The sequence below is a fragment of the Equus przewalskii genome, chromosome 10, assembly GCF_037783145.1.
Source record: "Equus przewalskii isolate Varuska chromosome 10, EquPr2, whole genome shotgun sequence".
Lineage (NCBI taxonomy): Eukaryota > Metazoa > Chordata > Mammalia > Perissodactyla > Equidae > Equus > Equus przewalskii.
Window position 1 is genome coordinate 32,576,817 of NC_091840.1, and position 21,149 is coordinate 32,597,965.

At 50.2% G+C, this 21,149-nt stretch overlaps 1 protein-coding gene across 3 annotated transcripts in view; it reads right to left on the reverse strand.

Annotated features, from left to right (window-relative positions):
• The window catches only part of RNF43 (ring finger protein 43), a 59,951-nt gene that overhangs the window by 3,197 nt on the left and 35,605 nt on the right, over positions 1–21,149 (reverse strand). For all 3 annotated transcript variants that reach the window (XM_070562274.1, XM_070562276.1, XM_070562275.1), the window contains 7 exons: positions 12,600–12,722; positions 5,868–5,942; positions 5,622–5,753; positions 4,876–4,980; positions 3,070–3,231; positions 2,442–2,544; positions 435–1,790 (listed from right to left, as the gene is read on the reverse strand). In XM_070562274.1, coding sequence (XP_070418375.1) covers positions 435–1,790; positions 2,442–2,544; positions 3,070–3,231; positions 4,876–4,980; positions 5,622–5,753; positions 5,868–5,942; positions 12,600–12,722 — 2,056 coding nt within the window. The remainder of the gene's footprint in view (positions 1–434; positions 1,791–2,441; positions 2,545–3,069; positions 3,232–4,875; positions 4,981–5,621; positions 5,754–5,867; positions 5,943–12,599; positions 12,723–21,149) is intronic.

Consider the following 21,149-nt stretch of genomic DNA (forward strand, 5'->3'; position numbering starts at 1 on the left):
TTTTCCCCCTCATTCACACAGCTCTTCTCATACGGCCTAGTATTATGGTTATCAGTAATTATTTCTCTTCCATACTCTCTTCAAGGGCAAGGAACACTTCTGGTACAAAGAAGTTATACCAATTATTAAAATATTGAAACAATTCCATGTGAGCTGCTGCCCCAAACCACGCCAAGTGCTTTCTGATGTCTCAGCCACACTAGTACCTCCCCTGAGACCTCCCTATGATCTGGCAACTAAAGAAGTAACACCTGGCAGAGCCACAGTGCTCCTACCAGCATCCTATGCTATGGCGGTTGTTCAGTATTTTGAAAGTCACCCCTGTTGTACCCTTCTCAGCTTCCACCCACTCCTTGTTGGCTGACTTTACCTGTTCTGCAATATCCCGCTCTCGTTTCCTCTCCCCACCACACCTGCTTCCCCTGAAAACTCACCAGGCTGGGCTGGCAGCACCTGGCAGTGTGGGTAAGGGCATGGCCTGCCCTCTGGGGTGCCAGAACTCCATTCGGAAGGCCCCTCCCCAGGTGGCTGTGGTCCCAGGGGCTGGCGTGGAGTCAAACACAACCACACTGGCTGTGAACTTGGGTAACAGGGGCCTGGGGGTTCTGGTAGCAGCCTCCTGTCCAGGCCTGGAGGTCCGAAGATCAATGGATGGGCCTCTGGGGACCATGGGTATGCCAGGCTGGGGCCATAATGGGGAAAAATATGGCACGGTGGGTGTGCAGTCAAGTCCTGAGGGCGAGAGGCTGGGGTGGGCTCTGAGGGACCCCCTCGTCGTCTCCTCTGTGAGTGTCGGACAGGGAGGCTGGATTTCTGCAAGTGGAAGAGGCCTCTGGGACTGGAGCTGGGGCTGGAGGTGTCAGCTGGGCCCGGGGCTGGCTCTGTGAGGGCTCTGAGCCGCTGTGTGTTGGGGAGCTCCCCTGAAGGTGCTGCTGGGTTGGATCGGGCAGGTTGATCAGCAGGAGAAGGCAGCTCTGGCTGGGGCTGTGTCCGGGGAACAGCAGGCCTGGACTGGGGGACCCCAGTTTCTGGGCCAGGCTTCCTGCCATGCCACTGGAAGCGCTTTTTGTAGTGGTGGTGCCGGTGGCGGTGGTAATGAACGTGGCTGGAAACCTGGGTTTCCCCTGTGGGCACCACTGAGTCCAAAGAACGGGGCCGAGAGGTCACACCAGGCTGAGTCTCCTCCCCCCGGGGCTCTCCTTCAGGGCTGCAGTATACCAAGGGGTCAAAGTCACTGCTCAGGGAGCTGCGGAAGGTAGAACTGCTGCCGTGGATGCCCTGCAGGCTGATGTCTGTGCAGTTGACCACTGAGTCACTTGAAGAGCCGTGACAGGGCCCCGAACTGGAGTCACTGGCTGGCCCGTCTGCCAGGTAGCCGCTGCGTTCTGTGCAGTAGCTCTCTCCAGACCCGCTGCTGTCATGAGGCCTGGCCCGGCGTGGGGGCGCTGGGCAAGCAGGAGGGTGCTGCGAGGTGCATCGGAGGCGGCTCAGCCCCCAGCCCTGTGCATAGGGGTGCTGGGCCACTGCCAGGTGCTGCTGTTCGCCTGGAGCCCGGGGATGTGCAGCTCTGGGGAGGCGGTGGTGCCGAGGGCCCGTGCCTGGCTCCTGGGATGGTAGGAAGGGAGCAGGTCGTGGGGGCTGAGCCACTGCACTCCGGGAAGGGCCCAACAGGTAGGCAGCAGGGAGGTGGTAGTGGGCATGGCCAGGATGCTGGCGGATAAGGTGGAGTCTCCGGCCTGGTTCCTGGTAAGATCGAGAGGGTCCCAGGGATTGGGAAAACGAATCTCCCTCTGGAAGAAAGAACCAAGAGCACAGGTGTTGACTCCACAGACCAATGGAGGGTGCATTCAGAAAGGTATGGCTGTAGTGTACCTATCTGAGCCTGAGAGTTCAATCAGAGTTTAGGGCACCAAGGACATTCCTAACCTGCCTGCCCCAGGACACCTTCGCTCCTTCCAGTCAGTTCGTCTCCCTGGCAGTTCCACTGTGCACGTCAAACCCTGCTCCTCCCATCAGCCCATGTGGGGCTCTTTCACCAGGGCCACCGCTAGCTCATGTTGCACCTTTGGGTGAATTAGAAAAAGGCTCTCTTTCCTTGAGAGACTTCATATTCATCTTTAAGAAAATTGTCATAATATCCTGGTTTTGTTAGAATAGGATACTTTATTGCCAGAAAATTAGAATAATAAGTATACAAATCACTCGGATTTAGAATCAACAAAGTTGTCATTAAAATACAAATATTTTTAAAATAATAAAGATGCCTACAATGAAGCAGCCCTTCCCCTCAGATGAGGCAGGCTTGAGCAGTACACAGCTTAAAGAACCGCTGAGGCCGTTCTGCTTTCTCCTCAGCTTTAAGGCAAAACTGTTTCCCAGAGGGAAGCCCTGTTCTAGACCCATCTGCCTGCACAGAGGGGAGTCCCTGGCCCACCTCCTACCTACGATGTTGAACATGCAGAGGGGGCAAGTCCGGTGCTGCTGGAGCCAAGGGTCCACACAGGCTCGGTGGAACTCATGGAGGCAGGAAATGACTCGGAGCTCCTGGAGAGAACAAGGGGCCAAACCAAAGTTATCTGTAGGTACATGAGCGGCCAGGAGTCAGGACATCCCCCTGACTCCCTCTGGCCTCTCCTTTCTGCTATCACATACTTGCAAAAGACCTCAGAGCAGAGCAGAAAAGGTATGGGCTTTGGTATGGGGTAGACCTGGATTTTGCCACTTAGCTGCATGACCTCGGGCAATTTTCTTAACAGACAGTTTTCTGCTGTAAAATGAGGATAAAAAACTAATCTACCCCCATCCCTTACTGTCATGAGGCTAAACTGAGATAATGCATTGAAAGCCACTGCAGAGCCTGGCACATGGTATACGCTCAATAGTTCTCTTTCCCCAGAAGACCAGGAAAATAACCAAACCTCAGAGCTGTCCCCTACCTCTTCTCCATGCAGGGTATACAGAACACAGATGCAGCCGGCGTACCCACACCAGCCTTATGTGCCTTCTCCCCCAAGCTCCAGCCTCCCTCCCCAGCCTGGTCATGGAGGTGAACGACAAGCCCTGCCTTACCTGGCCCTCGGAGAACTCCTCCAGGCAGATGGCACACACAGGGGCTGAACTGCAGCTGCTACCTGAGTCTGGCCACTCAGCCCGGGCCCTCCTGCAGTTGGCTCGGTACCTCCTGGTGGCCAGCTGGCTGATGGCCCAGGCTGTTCGCTGCTGAAGGGGATCCTGGGAAGAGGGGTAGGGCTCAGAATGGGGCAAGGGCTCCTCTTCCCTCATCCCTGAACCCAGCTTGTACTCAGTTCCCAGTCACTCAGTTAGAGCACGTGGCCAACTGACTATCCCTGGCAGTTTGTCCCCTTCAAGCTCATACGTGGCTCTGCCAAACAGGTCAAGCCCTCCCACCCCACTCCTCTGCACATACCATTAAGTTTTTCTTCCCTTGATGACTCATGAGAGAAACTTTTTTTATCCAACTGTCTGCTCAACATTTCAACTTGGATATCTAATAGGCATGTCAAATTTAACATGCCCCAAACTGAACTCCTAATCCCATTAACCATCCTGAGGCTCACACCTATCCTCCCCCAGGTCTTTCCCATCTCGGTAATGGCAATTCCATCCTTTTAACTGCTCAGGCCAAAAATCTTGGTGCCATTCTTCTTTTGCTGAAGAAGATTCACCCTGATCTAACATCTATGCCAATCGTCCTCTATTTTTTAGTATGTAGGCCACAGGCACAGCATGGCCACTAACAGAGCAGTGTAGGTCCACACTCAGGAACCGAAACCAGGCTGCTGAAGCAGAGCATGCTGAACTTAACTACTAGGCCGCTGGGGCTGGCTCTTGGTGCCATTCTTAACTCCTCTCTCTCATACTCCATCATCAATCCATTAGTAAACCTGTTGGCTTGCTTTCAAAATACACGAAGAATCTAATTCTCACCATTTTCAATGCTACTCTCTAATCCAAGTTACCATTACTGTCACCTGGATTCCTATAACAGCCTCTGAGCTGGTTTCTCTGCTTCCAGCCTTGCCTCCCTGTAATCTAGTGTCATCACAACAGCAGAACAATCATGTTAAAACTTAAATCAGATCATGGCACTCCTTCTGCTCAAAACGCTCCAGTGGCTCCCATTTCACCCAGAGTAAAAAACCCAGCCCTGACAATGGCCTCCACAGTCCAGTACACCTGGGCCCCCATGAACTCTCTGTCCTCACCTCCTGCTCTGACTTCCCCCTCGCTCTGTTCCAGCCATATGGGCTTCTTGCTGTTCCTCAGACACATTGGGCACACTTCTGCCTCAAGGCCTCTGCCCTTACTGTTTTCTCCACCTCAATCACTTTCTCCCCAGATACCTGCTCAGGTCACCCCATCACCCATTTAGGGTCTTCCCTGTAATGTCATCCTCTCAATGAGGCCTTCCCTGGCCTTGCTTTTAAAAATTAACCCCATCCCCTTCACATTTCCTCTCCCCTTTTCTGTTTTATTTTTCTCCCTAGCATACACCACCATCTAAAACACTATATATTTTACTTATTTATTTTGTTCATTGTCTCTTCCCACTAGAAGGAAAGCTCCCTGAGGGAAGGGGTCTTTTGTCTTTTTTGTTCCCTGTGCTGTCACCAATGCCTAGAACAGTGCCTGGCACATGATAGGAGCTCATCATATTTGTTGAAAGAATGAATGAATGAGCAAGCCTATGGAGAGAGGCTGCAGGAAATCAACAGAGTCAGATGCCAGGGTATTTAGATGTAAACTGTTTCATGGGTATAAAGGCAACTTCTTTCCTCACTTTTCCCTTCCTGCTCCCCACTCTCCCACACACATGCACATGCCCACCTCTGCCAGGGAGCCCACCCTGCTCACCGGCCGGCTGTGGCGGGGGCGACATCGGATGCGGAGCACCGAAGCCAAGATGACCACAAAGATGGTGCCCACCACAGTCAGGAGGATCCACACATCATAATCTGGCTGGGGGAGTGAGCAGAGAAGGAAAGGGTCATACTTCTGGAAGGAGCTGGGCCAATTTGGGAGGAACACGGGAGCCCAGGAGACACACAGAGAGCTGGAGGTCCCCTTGAGTCTTCCAGCAGAGGGGATGAGGTGGGGAGGAACCTGCAGGTGGGGCCAGCTAGTCCCTCTCTGCCCATGGACACTCACAGGAGAAGGTCCCCCAGATGTCAGCCATCAGAGGTACTATCTATCTGAAGACCTGTGTGCCTGGGAAAAAGGGGGAAGGGACCCCTCTGCAAGGTGGGAGTTACCAAGTGAACAGCTGGGTGAGTTTCCTAGCCAGTGGAGAAACACCAGCCAGGGGTTAGGGGGCTAGGGCGCCAGGATTTCATTCTGGTTCTGCTACTCTATGCCATGAAACCACAGAGCCGAAAACAACTTTAGAACTCAGCTGGTCCAATCTGTTCATTCTGCAGATGAGGCCCAGAGATGGGAAGAAACTTACCCAGAGGCACACAGCTGGTGGATGAAGTTGGACCAGAGGGTTTCTAAGGTCTCTATAGCTCCAGGAGTCTAAGGGCTTTGGTGGGAGTTGCCACAGGACAAAGTCGGGGTGAGAGCAGGTGCTGGGGCAGGATCTGGAGATCTGGTGTGCTTACCCAGGTTGGGGGCTCTTTCAGCTCAATCCTCACATGGGCCTTTCGGTTCTTGTACACAAACTCCATCAGCTTCTCAGCATCATTACCCCAGATCAACACCACTGGCCAAGTCAGCCCCAGTGGCTGCTGCAGCTGCAGGAGGGAAAGTGCCCACAAGAGCTGCTGTGTCCTGACTTCTCCCTCCCCTGGTAACTTTATCTTGCTCTGTCCAGCCCCCTCCTCCAACACCCCAATGTCTCTGGGTACCTGCTCAGCAGCAGCTCGGTCCTCAGTAATGTCAAAGAGGACAGCACTGGCTCCTCGCTCACCTGCCATCCGGGCCTGCAGAGACACACAGCGGAGATCAGGCTGGGGTCAGAGAAGAATACAGCCCATCCATTCTCCGGCCTCACCCCCTCACACATCCATCCCTCCCTAGGGTTTTGCACATACCACATCTGTGCACATTCACATATATGACACATGCAAGGGATCAGTGGGACTAGGATCTCCCGCCCTGCCCTGAGCTCACCCAGGTCCCACTGCCTTCAAGGATAACATTGAATCCTCCCTTCTGTAATGGAGCAAACCGTTAACAAGGGTTTAGAAGGTGTCAGGTGGTGGACTAGGCTCTAGGGCTAAGGACAAATGAGATACAGTCTCTGCCCTCGGGGTTCCACCAGTCTGTCTTCACTAAGAAGTGTGAGAACAGAGAGTAGGGAGTGCCCAGCACCTCCCCCCCCCAGCCCCCAGGGAGTAGGGAGTGACCAGTTCCCAGTACAGAGAGAAGAGGGGGAGAGTAGACAGTTGGAGAGCTCCTTCCAAATAGAGCTGGGCGCTCGAAGGTCCAGCCCTACCTGACTGGAGGAGCCTGCGGGGCATCCCCCAGCTCAGGCAAAGTTCCAAGAGCCTGGGACACTGCTCCCACCCAAGGTCCCCTGGCAGAGGGCCAGGCTCAACCCATCTTCCGGGCTCTCTCTGCCTGCCACACTCTAGTTTGCCAACTCTTTCTCTGGCTCCAATTCAAGGACTTAATGGAGTCCCTCCAGTGCTTTATCCCTTCATCCCCTCCCTGAGGGTGGCACTAGAGACTCAGGTGGGGAGGGACCTGAGAGGCTGTTCCCACAAGGATACAACTATGCATGTGTGCACATGCGTGCTCGCCAAGGCTCCAAGAGCAGGCTCAGGGAAGCAGAATCTAGCCAACCAGGCAAAGCAGACAGCAGAGCCAGAAACAGAACAAAAAGCAGGAATCTAGGGGCTCTGGGTATGGGGTAAGAGAAGGGAGATAAGAGCTGAGGGTGGGGTGGAGGCACAAGGGCAAAGGACCAACAGACAGACACTGTTCCCCACCTGGTGTCAGGTCTCCCTGGCAGCACAGCCATTCTCCAGCCTTCCTCCCCAGAGCAGAGGCTCATCTTGCAATGGCATCAGGCTGGGACTTCATGCCCCGCGCCCCCCCCCCCCCCAACCAGGGGTCTGCCGAGTCTTTGGGCCTTCCTACAGGCACCGATGGAGTTAATCCTTCTGCAAGTGGTGGTGGCAGGAAGAGGAGCCAGTGCAGGGGCTTACTCACACTCTCAGCACTTTGATCTCTGCTTCCCTTCCTGGGGAAAGCCTGTTGGGGCAGGTCTCCTGCGTGGCAAGCCAGGGGAGCAGCTCCTTGCTCCCTGCTCCCCACTCCCCAAGCGGCAGCGGGGGCCAGGGGGCCCCTCACAACTGGCAGCCTGCAGGCAGGGGAGCCCGAGAAGGGCAGTGGAGACACTCAAGTGGGGCCCTGTTTTGGTCAGGAGGATAACTTCCCTCTTCTCTCCCGCCCTCCCTCCCCATGAGCTTGGCTGGGCCCTCTACCAGCACCCAGGCCCAGCCCAGGTCCAGGCTCGCCAGGCTAATTGACTGGAAATTCATAGGACTCCAGAAAAGAACTGCTGGAGAAATTGAGAGGTCCCAGCCTGCATCCTCCTCCTACCCACGTTCTCCCAGGAAGTCCACCCTACTTAGGCGACCCCAGGCAAAAAGAAGCTCTCTAATCTTCAGAGCTCTCCAACCCAGGGAATGGGAGCAGCCCCAGTAGTAGGGGGACTCCTACTGCTAATCTCATGATCCAGGACTTGGCCAAGGAGTGGGGAGGTCACCCCAGTAGTCCCAGAATTGAGATTCCTGGGTCCTCTATGCTGCCAGGGCCTCATGTTTCTCATCCCCAGATTGAGACTCTGGATTCAGCCCAACCTGGAAGAGCATGAGGGAAAGGCACAGACTTCCTTCTCTGGAGGTTTCCTTACTTCCCCACCCCTCTCCCTTTGAAGGATTGGGGTAGGAACAGTGGAAAGTAATTACCCTGACGTTCAAACACCCCAGCCCATTACAGCCCATAATTACAAAGTTGTAAAAGTGATCAAAGAGAGAGAGTTGGCCAACAGGGGAAACAAACAGGACTTTCAGGCAGTGGGTGCCTGTGTCCAGAGTTCTAGGAATCAAAAAGTACGATTTGGGGCCAGATGGCAGCCCACTCTGGGGCTATCTATGTTTCCCTCTAGTCCACCTGCACCCAAGAAAGCAGGAGGGAGGGAGGAAAAGAGCCACTCCTTTTTTTTTTTTTTGGAAGATTAGCTCTGAGCTAACATCTGCTGCCAATCCTCCTGTTTTTGCTGAGGAAGACTGGCCCTGAGCTAACATCCGTGCCCACCTTCCTCTACTTTATATGTGGGACACCGGCCACAGCATGGCTTCACAAGCGGTGCCATGTCTGCACCTGGGACCCGAACCAGCAAACCCTGGGCCACCAAAGCAGAATGTGCAAACTTAATCACTGCACCACTGGGCCAGCCCAAGAAGCACTTCTTGGGGACTAGAATATGGAAGGCAGAGAGGGTGGGCAGGCCTTCCAGACAGGAAGACTGGGTTTTAGAAAGAAAAACCCAGAGACCTCTTTGGGAGGTGCAAAGAGTCAGCCAGCCCCTAGGGGCAGCAAGCAAGGCTGCCCACAGCCTCTAGCAATGGGAGCCAATACACTCCAGGACTTCTTCACTACACTGTGCACTTCTCTGGGCCTCAGATTTTCCTCTCCAGACACAGTGACAGTCTCTGTATATCTCCTGCTCATCAAAGATTGACTAAGCACCCACTGTGCCCAGGGCACCAAATCAGGGAAGGCCAGGCCCTCCAGAATAACTGATAATCTAGCTGTGGAGGCAAGGCATATTCATAAAATTATAATGCTGATAACGACGTTCTAGAGTACAAATGAATGAAACAGACCAGCGATTCCAAACCTTTTTTCACTGAAGAAAGCTCTTCCCTCCCCTTCCCCCACCACCATACACACACACACACACACACACACACACACACACACACAACCTGACACAAATCTTCAATATACAAAACAGATAAAAGTCAGCTGAGGTTGAGGGTAGGGGTAGGGGTATGAAGTACTCTCGGCTTCCCCCTCCTCCCAAGGCACCTCCCTGAAACCTGGAGGTGTGGAAAGCATGGACAGCAACCCCGGCAGCGTGAGAGGAGGGAGGGCTTTCAGCCCCTAGTGGGCTAGCTGGGCTGAGCCATTTGGGAAAGATTCAATAGAGGAGGAGAGATTTATCTGGGTTTGAAAGCAAGGGTAGAGGAAATAGAAAGGGTGTAACCTTTATTGAGACCCTGTCTGCCCAGACTGCTTAGGTTTGAATCCTGAATCTGCTACCAGCTGTTGGCTATGAAACTTTGGGTAAGTTACATAACTGCTCTGCCTCAGTTTTCCTTTCTGGAAGCTGGGGACAATGATAGGACCTACCTCACAGGGGTGTTTTGAGGACTCTAAGTTAATCCACGTAAAGCCTTATAATAGTGCCTAGCACATGGTAAGTGTTCCTTAACTATTAATTATTATTATGTCAGATATTACTATGTGCTTTGCATACATGATTTCATTTACTCCACACAACTCTACAAGACAGTCATCAGCTCCACTTTTGAGTTGAGGAAATTAAGGCTCAGAGAGACTAAATAACTTGCCCAGAGTCACACAGCTGATAAGCATTGGAGGCAGGATTCCTACCCAGGACTTTGGCCTTCCAAGTGTCTGGTTACTAGGTAGGGGTCTCGAGGGTAACAGAGGCAGGGCTTGTACCCATCTGCTTGCCTCCAGAGCCGTCTCCTTCCTCCAGGCAAAAAGCCACTGCACTAGTCCAAGCATGAGGTGACAGGGGCCTGGCTTATCACACGGATGGCTATGGAGTTGCTAATAAAGAAACACAAACCAATTTGGGTCACTGGATAGGGAGGAGGTTGTGGTGGTGGTGAAAGAATGGAAGAGTCCGGAAGAATTATGGTGAGCATTTCAGAGATCAGCAGAGAGAGGAATGAGACGAAAAAACCAACCCTGTTAACTATTAAAGCATGGGATGATGATGCCAGTGATGACAATAGTGATAACTGCAATCCTTTATTGAGTGATTACTATGTGCTTAGCATAGGTCTAAGAGCTTCCATCTGTACTGTCTCATTAAATCCTCATAACTACCTTATGATGTAAGTGCCATTATTATTCCCCATTCACAGAGGGGGAAACAGAAGCTCGGAGAGGTGACCTAAAATGTCCAGGTCACACTGCGGGGCAGGGGATGAGCCAGGCTTAAGACAATGTGTTGTCTGTCTGGCTCCAGCGCCCCAGCTCTGTCAATGGTGATGGCACCCCCGACACTAATCGATATGCCAGGGCAGAGCTGACTGGGGTCAGCTGTTTTCAAACGTTCCTAACCAAAGACCCACCTTTCCCCTATGCCTCTCACGAGCCATATTTTTTAAAAAAGGTTTTACCAAGCTAACTTCATTTATTACACACTGTTCCTTTTCCTATGAGATAACTTGTATTAGCACATTGAACTGACAGAACTTCAACCAAAGGCAAAAATGAGTATTTTACTTAAGCCTGTGGGACTTCTTAAATATTGGAAGTAGCTCAAAGATCCACATTACTACCTTCACAGACCTCCTTTGGGCCAGGGGATCCCAGGTTGGAGGCACTTGGTCAGGTCAAAGGATGAGAGCTGAGGGAAGCCATGGACCTGACCAGCTGGAGAGTGTGGGGCTAGAGCAGTTCCCACCAGAGAATGGGGAACTGGAGTGATGGGGGGAGCCATGTGAGGAGAAGCCGAGCCGCGAGTGTGAGCGGAGGCAGCATGGGCAGTGACCGCAGTGGCTGTGAAAGAAAAGAGGTCACAGGGCAGTAGCCAAGGCGCTTCTAAATCCCTAATGGTTTTTTGGTTTTGTGTTTTAGCTCAGGCACTATTTGTCACTTGAGATACATTATTTCGTCCTCACAATGATCACCGGGGTAGGAAATGAAAGTCCCATTTTATCGCCATGGAAACGAAGGCCCAACAAGGTTAAGCAGAAGTGGGTGCTCAAGCACTGGCCACGTGTTCCTTGCTTCTCAGTGTCTGTGTACGTGTCTCATCTCCCCCACAGGAGCGTGGTCCTCCTGGGGCTGAGAGGAAAACTTCCTTTGTGGGTGCATCCTTGCTGCTTCAGAAAAACGACAGAGCTTCTCTGAACCCTTCTTCCCCCGTCTCTCTCTCTTTCACATACACACACGCTCACACACTAGTAACACTCAGCACTCATTTGCTAAATGAATAAATGAATGACATTTGCCCATATTTTGTAAAGCAATGGAAATGAAATATCCAGAAGTGAGGCAGCTTCAGCCTAACAAAATTTTGCTGCCAATAAGGACCCTTACAGAAATACCACACTTGTAGAAATACCACACTCTCCAGCTCCTCCAGGTGTGTCCTGGTCCCTGCTTCCCACCTACCCTGGAGCCCCCTTCTGCATCAGCATGGCCAGGATGGGAGAAAATCTTCCTCTACCTGTGGGCACCACATTCAGGATCCTGCCACATCCCTGCCCCCATGGGATCAGGTAGGAACACAGGCTGTTTCCTTGAGACTCATGGCTCGATTTCCTCAGCCCTCAGGAAATTCCCAGGGGATCTGGGCCTGAGTGCAACGAGCAGGCACACAGGTTGGGACCATCATGCTCCTCTTTCACCACCTCTGGGAAGAGGACTCCCTCCCCCAAGTCCACCTGACTGTGTCACACACAGTCTAACTACACTCTGGCTTATGTCACCATGAGAATCTTTTCACATGTGTTCAGTTTTCCCAGCCAGACGGGAGGCAGCAGAGCAGAGAGATTAAGTTTGAAAACTGGACAAGCCTCAGTTCAAGTCTCAGCTCCGCCCCTTCCCAGCTGTGTCACCCTGGCAAGTTACTTAAGTTTTTTGATCCTCACTTGCCTCATGTGTCAAATAAAAAATAAGAATATCTAGTTTTCCTGCTTGTTGTGAAAAGTAAATGAGATAATATGTATAAAGAATCTGCCCCATGTCCCACCTGGCACATGGCAAGCACACAGAAAACATAACTAAGTTAAAGTAAGGGTCACGGATGCACACGTTTACAGGGCCCTCGAAGTAGCAGGCCAGTGGGGAGCGTGGTGAACCAGAGAGCCCACAGCTGTGGGAAGGCAGCAGCTGCCAACTTCAGCCAACGGCGCCCCATGGAAATGTGGGGCCACCAGTTTGCAATCTTGGAGGGAGAGTATGAATTTTTAAAGGTGGGAACAATGGCTTCTGTTTCTGCTCTTCTTGCATTGAGCTCAGTAAATATTTCTGAAAGATGGAAGACCCCTCCAACTGACCCCCTCTTTACTCTGATGCTGGGCAGGGGAAGGAGTTTAGGAACTTCCAGGTGATGGGGAAGGAGAGGGGGTGGGGCGCATGTCCTGGATGACAGCCAAAGAGTTCTGCTGGTAGACGGTTGGTGGGGAAAGGATGGAGGCCTGGATTTCCACCTCTCTCAGACCAGTCATGGGTTAGGAAAACCTGAGTGAATTGGGCACATCACTCTTAGGAGACAAGGGGACAGAGAGCACAGAGGTACTTCACAGCCCAAAGCTCAGTGAAGTTCAGAGCATGTGTCGGGTCAAGTGTGAGTCTACCTTGCTGGCCAGTGACAGGCAGGGGCGGGGAGCCCGCTGGGGACTCTCCAGCTTGACAATGCTGATGAATCCAGGCTCCAGATTGTCGTCATCACTGGCGTTGCACAGGTACAGGGGGTGGGACTGTAGAGAAAGAGAGAGAAAGACTTGTGTTAGGGAGGCTCTAGGGAGCAGGAGTGAGCTGTGAGAGCCAAGCACCTCTCTGCTGTTCTAGGCAGGAAACAGGCAGATCTCTTGCTGCTGTGAAAGAGTGCACCTTCTTATTAGATGGCCTCATAGTAGGCTAGTAACTATCAGTTGTCATTTTGGGGGTACCAGGGCCAAGGATAAATAGGGATGGGGCAGATAGGAGGGAGGGGTGTCCAAAAGGGGGATCTAAATGAAGAGCCTGCAGTAAAGCTGCTAACAACCGCAAGCCCTGGTTTGCAAACTGGCCAGACATGGAGGGCTCTTCTCCTGCCCCAGCCTCTCTCACCTCCTAATTCTTCTACCTGTTCCAAAATGCCTGGGTTAAGAGAACACCCAAGTGTTCCTACATCAGTGTCTTCAGAATCTTGCCTTCTCTCTTTGCTCCCCAAAGGCAGCGCTCCTGCCTCCCCAGGATGCCCCTAGGCAGCTGTCGCCCTGTAGATTCCCATCCCTCATGTGGCTTGGATTAAGGAGGGTGCTGACAGGGAGACAAGACTATTTTGGGATGAGGCTTGGCTAAGAGTTAAGCCTTGAACAGCACAATTCCTAGGAGTTCATCCTGTCCCCAGGAATGATGCAGTGGAGATGGGGCCAGCCAAGCCCATCTGCTCTGAGAGTATGGCAGGTCCAGCCCAAGACTCTGTGCCTCTAGCCCGGCTGGTGCTGAGCAATGGCTTACAGGGAAGTGCCCAACCTGTGCTACCAGAGACAAGAGGATGCCCTCATCAAAGGGATGAGACTATCCTTCTGTACACTCTCTTCTCATTCAAGGTGATTACACTGCCCACTTGAATCTAATTTTCCCAGGTGCTGTGAGAAGGGAGTATGGTTTATTTGGCTCTGGATAATCCTGTGGGCCAGGGACTCCCACACTGTGGACATCCAATGTATCCTGGAGAGAAAGAGGATTTCCTACTAGGGAACTGCCCAAGCTTCCCTCTCCACTGCTGTTGAAGTCGAAAGGACTTCCAGAAAGAACCATCAGAGGAACCATAGAGAATGTTGAGTTTGTAAAGATGATTATGTTGATGACGGATTTAACGGCAGCCACTTTGTGAAAGCACTTGCAGCCTATTTTCTCTCTCTGTATCCCTGTAGGCCCTTGAACACAGTAGTTTCTCAATGAATATGCACTACCTCCCTTTGAATTTTAGCCTTGTGAATACAAATCTTGCTCCCAGAATTTAAGGACTGTCTGGTGGTGATCAAGGTTTAGTGTGGGAGAAAGGTTATGCACCACCCCCACCCCCAGAAAAAGGCTGGGGCATAAGGTTGAGGGCTGTTCTCACTTCAGTGAAGCATAGCCCCCATCTCAACAAGCTCCATTAGTCTGTCTGTCTGCCCATCTGTCCAACCACACATCCATTCATTTCTTCATTCTACCAACACTGAAGGCCCCCTTGGTGCCAGGTACCGTGCAATGCACTGAGGAGTTGACGATGAATGAGATAGGCTACTTGCCTTAAAGAAGTTCAGAAGACAAGTGTGCAAACACATTGTTCTGTGTGTTATGATGCAGGTTTATTCAAGGGGCTGTGGGAGGGCACAAGGAGGGGGGACTAACGATCCCATGCAGGAGGGCAGAGATATTTTCACAGGAGGTGACTTGAGCGCTTCCTTGGAAGCTGAATAGGTATGTGTTCACCCAGTGGACTAACGAAAAGGGAGAGGACACATCCCTGACAGAGGAACTGGCCCCTGCCAACGCGTGGAAGCACGGGGTTGGGAGGGACTACAGGCAGTCAGGTCTGGTGTGACAGGGAAGGCAGGAGATGAGGCCGGAAAGGTGCTGCGGAGCAGGGACCACAGATCTGCATTTGAGAAGGATCTCTTTGGTGACTACAGAGGACAGTCTGAGGATGTAGTGAGGGGTCAGAAGTCAGCTGCTCCAACAGAATAAAAGATGCAAGAGCTCCCTTCAGGAACAACAAATTGTAGCCACAGAAGTCCACTGCTTCACTTACTCTCCCACCCCTACCCGGGGTCCAGCTGTCTCATGATGCCAAGATACCTCTCACTGACCAGAGGGTCAGTTGGGAGAGGTGGAAATCACTTTGGAGAAGAGTTGTCTTTAGAGAAGGATTTGCAAATATTTAACCATCACTCTGCCCCCAGGCCTTTGCAGGGAGAACCGGCATGTACAGAGCAGTGCTATATTGTAGGATACCTCTGACAGGTGGAGGGGGGAAAACTTGATGTCAGAGTCACCAGACTTCCCTGGTCCTAAGCTAACAATTATGGAAGAGGGAGGGGGGAAATTAACCATTAGCAAATGCCTCTGGCACACCAGGGCCCATCAGATATTATCTCACTATGAGGTAAGTGTGATCATCCCCATTTAAAGAAGAGAAAGAAGCTTGAGGCTCAGAGAAGTTAAGGTCACACGAGATTAGAACCCAGCTCTGTCTAACTCCATCCTCTGGAGTCATGTAACTCCAAAAGAACACAGTCAATCCCTCCATTGTCCATGCTAAGAATGATGATGATGATGATGATAATGATGATGATGATAGTTCACATTTATTGAGTAAGTACTGTGTGGGCCAGTGATTTTTCTAAGCACTTTTGTGTATTAACTCTTTTCATCCTCATAACAGCCTTAGGAGGTAGAAATTACTATTTCTCCATTTTAAAGATGAGAAAACTGAGGCAGTAAGAAGTTAATATGCCCAGGATTACACAGCCGAGAGCAGAAGAAATGGAAAGAAGTAGGATAAGGTAAGGAAAAAAAAGTTAAAAACAATTTCCATCTTACTCTGAAAACATGATACCTTACCCCAACTCATGACCAAGAAAATCTGCCTTCCTAATTATATATTCCTAAAGCATAAGGGCCCAGACATGAGTCCCTGAAACACTGGTGGTAACCTCCAGGATTCCGTGCTGGGCCCTCTTCTCTTTTCATTCTCCATGCTCCCCCTGGGTCACCCCAGCCAATCGCATGGCTTCAGGTTCCACATAGAGGTCATTGATTACATATGTGCAGCCCAAACCTTTCTTGAGCTCCAGACCCATTCGTCCAACAGGCAGGGCCTGGACATTTCTACCTGAAGAAATTTAATGAGATAACTCAAACTTAGCTTGTTCAAAATTGAACTAATTGTTTTATCTCTCAAAACTGCTCCTCCAGTCTTCCCTATTTTAGGGATTGGAACCACTATCTACCTGTTACCCAAGTCAGAGGTTGTCCTCCTAGTCTCCTCCATCTGCTGTCCCCCTACCACCAACACCAACACCAGCACCAGCCAGTCACCACGTCCTAACGACTCTATCTCCTGAACATTTCTTTTATTTGTCCTCTTTCCTCCATTCCCTCTATGGCTACTCTAATACAGGCCTCCATCACTGCTATTCCAATTTACTGAAATAACCTCCAACTGGGGTCACCTCACCCCACTCAGTTCTCTATGCTGAAGCCAAAGTGATCTAAAATGCTAACCTGAGCGTGTCACTCTTCCACTTTAAGCTCTTAAAAGGCTCCTCATAGCTCTTGGAATAAAGTCTGAGCTTTTAAACATAGCTTAAAAGGCTCTGCCCGCTCTGAGGCTCATGCCTTCATGCCTTACTCACGGCTTACATTCCCTCCCACACATCTTCCCCCCTTGCAACCCATGCTCCAGAAATAACTTGTTTTATGTCCCCAAACACTTTCAGCACTTGCTGCTCTGTCAGGATAGGTTGGAGGCCTCTCCTCTGGGCCCCCTCGCCTCCTGTAGTTCCACGATCAGAGACTTATCCCCCAGTATTCCAGCTGCCTGCTTCTGTCCCTCTCTCCCTCAGGCTATGGCTGACCTCCGCTGCCCCTTCAGTGCCTGCTACATATATATTTTCTTATTAAATATTAAAGGTCTACAACCAGATTAACTGTAAAGACAACACAATCCAAACCAAAATCCTAATAATGGTGGCTTTGAAAGAGAAATTAGAGAGGAGATGATGAAGAGAAACGACAGTGTTTTGCTTTGAATATTTCAATCTTTGGACAATATATTGAAATATTAATATGTTTCATTTTTTATTAATATCAGTTTTCCACAGTTGTGGAAGAATGAAAAAGAATGAGAGCTATTTATATTTTGTTTTGCGTCTTTTCTCTCTTCCCACTCCAAGAAGACAGCCTTGCCTTCTATTTCTTTGCCTCAGGAGCATTTGCCAAAAGCAAATGTTGCTAAAGACCTATCTTCCTGGCTTTTGTGAAAGACTGAACTCATTGAGGAAATGTGAGTGTCCTGAAGGCAGAAAGGAGTGTGTATGGGGGCAGTGTCCCTGGAATCCTGAGGGATGTGGGGAGAGGCCTGGGGATGTGCCAAATTGTGGGAATCTGCAGCCTGTGCCCCAGAACGGGTGGACCCCAGGAGGCCGGACCCTGACAAAGAAGATGTGCCCACATGGATTTCAAGGGTGTGCTTGGACAATGGGCATATTTGTGGTGACCAGCATGGACAAATATCAGAGGGGTCCCTTAGATATTTCCGTTTTGGTTGCTCTCTTGGGGGAAAGCTCCCAGAAAAACAAATTTCCACCCACTTAGTGGGCTGGGGCCTTGAAGTTAGATTTAATTTGTTAAAAAGAAAATAAAGTACCATGACGTTTTTTGTATAATTCATATTTGTGGCATGAAAACCATACTCACTACTCCTTTGTACGGTCTGACTCTTTTACAATGAGAGTTTTTCGAGTATCCTCAGATTAAAAACAAAAACCAAAAAAAGGCCATTCAACCAGGGTGCTGTTCATTCCCTAGCAAGGCAGTGTTAATCTTCCTTGGGTGTAACACACAGGCTTTCTTTGCTCCCTCCTCTAGAGAATTTTCAGCTGGGAAGAGGGCCCCTGAGAAGAAAACAGATCCGAATGCATCTGCCGCCTTGGGATGCAAGGTCTCCTAATAATGAAGACGAAAACATGATTTCTACATTGGGCCACCCATCCTCTCAGTGACACTAGGAGAGGGCCAAGAGAAACAGGCTTGCAGGATTCAGGGAGGGTGTGGCTGGGGAGGGCTCCTGGAAACTTAGGCTTATGGATTGGTAGCTGTGTCTTCCTGAAATGCCAGGAGTTGGGACACTCTTGTTCCAGTTATCGCCTTGAGGAGCAAACTAAGAGGACTTGTTCTCAGGGTCCAAGCATTCTGGCTGAGAACACAGCTTTGAGCACACATTTTACACAGCTATGTAAAGATGTATGTACTGTCCTTTAGTGGTATGCGTTGTATTTAATATTCTTGAGTCTGTTCTCCATGTCTCTGTCTTCCTCCTTAAACTTATTTCTTCTGATTTTTTTTTCCCTCCCTCCCAAAACAGACCTAAGTTTCAAATTCTGACTCTGTCATTGACCTGGGTGACCTTGGGCAGGTTACTTAAGCCCGTCTGAGTCTCACATTCCTCATCTTCAGAATGGGAACAAAAATGCCTCCTGATTATCGTGATGACTGGAGATGATGGATATAAGTTCCTAGCACAGAGCCTGCCACTCAATAAGTGCTCATTAAATGGCAGTGGTTTATTATTATTGCATCCCTCCTTATTCCTGGAAGGGACGAAGCCCCTTCTGACGGCTTCTTCTCCCTTGGCGATCACCAACAGTGCCTCTGAACACCAGCGTTCCACAAGGTGCTGTCTGGGACAGCTCATTATCCACGGTCACTTCCCTCCTGTGCTCAGCCCTCCCAACCCCACTGAACAAGCTCTTCCAGTTCTCAGCCCGCCTCCTTCCCATGAAGGCAGCCATGTGATCTCATTACCTCCTTACAAAGGGCATTCCAGGGCTCAACTGAGCCCGGAACTTAATGCTGGTCTCCTTTTATCCATGGGATCTCCTCCTCTTGGGGTGTGTGCTTTTGCAAGCAATTCTTTACTGTCTCCTGTTTCCCAGCACCCTCCTCCCCCCACCTTGGCCGCAATAATCTCTTACTTCTCTGATTCCACGTACAGACCTTCACCCAGCCCTTGGACAGGTAACTTTACTGCCTGCTACAATTTTGCCTTTGTAATCAGGAACATTGGCCAGGCATCAAAGGCACCCTTTTCCCCATTTCCTCTTTTCAGATTTTATAATCTTTCTCTCCTGTGCAACCTCCATTACCTGAACTTAGAACTCCCTGTCTTTTATCTCAGGCAGCAGGACACACCAGCATCATAAAGTCAAGCTCCTGTAGGTAGAGGGTTGGGAAAAAACAGATTGGCCTGGAGTTGCTGCTTCCAGCTCCCAGCACCAGGATAGATAGCCTCTGAGGCCGAGTTTGGTCACCTTGCCCTTTATTTAAGGAGGTGGATGCTCACACCTACAGGTTAGATCCTAACGGTGATTGTATAGGCTTGCATTTGGGAACCTCTAGACCTCATTCCCATCCTTACCTTAGCCTGTTGCTATCTCTTTGGGATGGCTGAGTTTCCTAACAAATTAAGTTGGGAGGCTTGGGAACTGTCAAGTAGAGCTTACTTTTATCTATTTTGTTAAAACATTTTTACAAGGAAAATATATTCCTGCTTAATTGTGTAATTTTTTGTGTGTGTGAGGAATATTGGCACTGAGCTAACATCTGTTCCAATCTTCCTCTATTTTCGTATGTGGGATGCTGCCACAGCATGGCTTGACGAGCGGCACGTAGGTACACACCTGGGATCCAAACCCGGAAACCCCGGGCTGCCAAAGCAGAGTGTATGAACTTAACCACTGTGCCACCAGGCCAGCCCCATGTATAATTCTTTTAAAGTACAAAAGAAAATAATGTTGGTGGGGTAAAAGAAGCACAACCTTGGGCCACCTGATGGGAGGGAACTAGCAGAGAGAAGACGGATGATGGAGGCCTCCAGTGTTTCTTACTTGATCCAGAAAACCTTCTGGATACTGGTGGGCAAGAGGGCTGACAAGAACTGAAATGATGTGCCAGCTTCCAATAGGAAGCAGGGTGACAAAGTCTGAGGAAAAAAACTGAGATCACTGAAGGTCCAATCTGGGGCTTTGCATATTGTAGACCCTTAGTATTTGGTGAAAGAATGGATAAAACTCAGTTTGAATCCAGTTTCCACACAGTTTATAAAAAGAGATGTGAATTCCTAACAGCTGAGCCTGGTTCATACCTGTAAGGGACCTTCAAGATTGCTTTTTACAGATGAGGAATGTGACACTCAAGTTACAGACCGCCCCTGGTTACACAACTAGTTAAAGGAGACTGAGGCCTCCTAAAGTCAATCCCAGTACCCTGTCTAGTCCGCCATGCCACCTCCAGGTACATGTATTGGAAGGTATTCTGTGTGGTACAAAACGTTAGCTGAGTACTACAATACATGGAATGCTTCAGGACCTCCATTTGTAGGACTTTCAAACTTGAATCATTCTTGGCAACAAGATAGAAGCAAGGTCTGTCTGCTCATTTTCCCTCCGGGCCTAGGCTCTTTCTGCCCAGCAGCCTCGGCTTCCTTCCTCTCCCCTAGGGCTTATCTCATCTCTTCTCCTAGCCACAACAAAGGCAGCCAGGCCCAGACACTGCTCAGAGATGCTTTCCCAGTGAATAGTCCATGTTTGCTAAGGATGAGAAAGGTGTGTCCTGAAAGTAAAGGTCACAGAAGCTCAGACCCAAATAATGGTCATTCAGCCAGGCTACCATTTCCCTTTATCTCTCAGCCCACGTTAAAGACTTCATTCATCAATTAAAAAATTCACCTATCCTCATCTCAGATCGTGTCCAAGCTCCGTGATGTAACTGGACCTCTTTACCCTACAATGCGCCCCGTGGTGGGGTTTTCCTGACCCTACACTCTGCCTGGCATCTTTGTATAGATGGTTCACAGTGTCATGAGCAGAGTCATAAGCAGCAAGAGAAAGGGAGGAGAAAGAAGAAACACCTAACTATCAGAGTTGCTCTTGAAATAAACTGATATCAGAGAAGAAAGCTTATTTGGCAGTAACCAGAGAGAAGGAGAAAAATTTCAACCACTCAAGAGGTTTTGTCCATTATATTCCCAGGTAGAAACAGGTTTTGTCCTGACTCAGCCCAGAATGACCTTTAGTTACAGTAGCATCAGGAAGCTATTCATGAAGTTAGGAGCAAACGAGAGGGAGCTCATCAAATATGGTTCTAGTTACATCAGAGCTCTTTGGAAGGAAGGAGATGAAATAGGACACCAAGGTTCTGAGGCCCACAAAGGGAAGACATCCCAGTCACGTCGTTTGGACTCCCTCTACCAGGTGAGGAACTCAGAGCTCAAACCACCAAGAATCCTACCAAGAGGTCTTGAAATGTCAGCTGAGTTCCACCACTCAGTTAATGACCACTGTCCCCGGGAGATCCTGCCACATTCACTAACCTCCATCCTATAGGAAGTACCATGTGAGGACTCTTGTTTGGTTAACTCTTGTTCA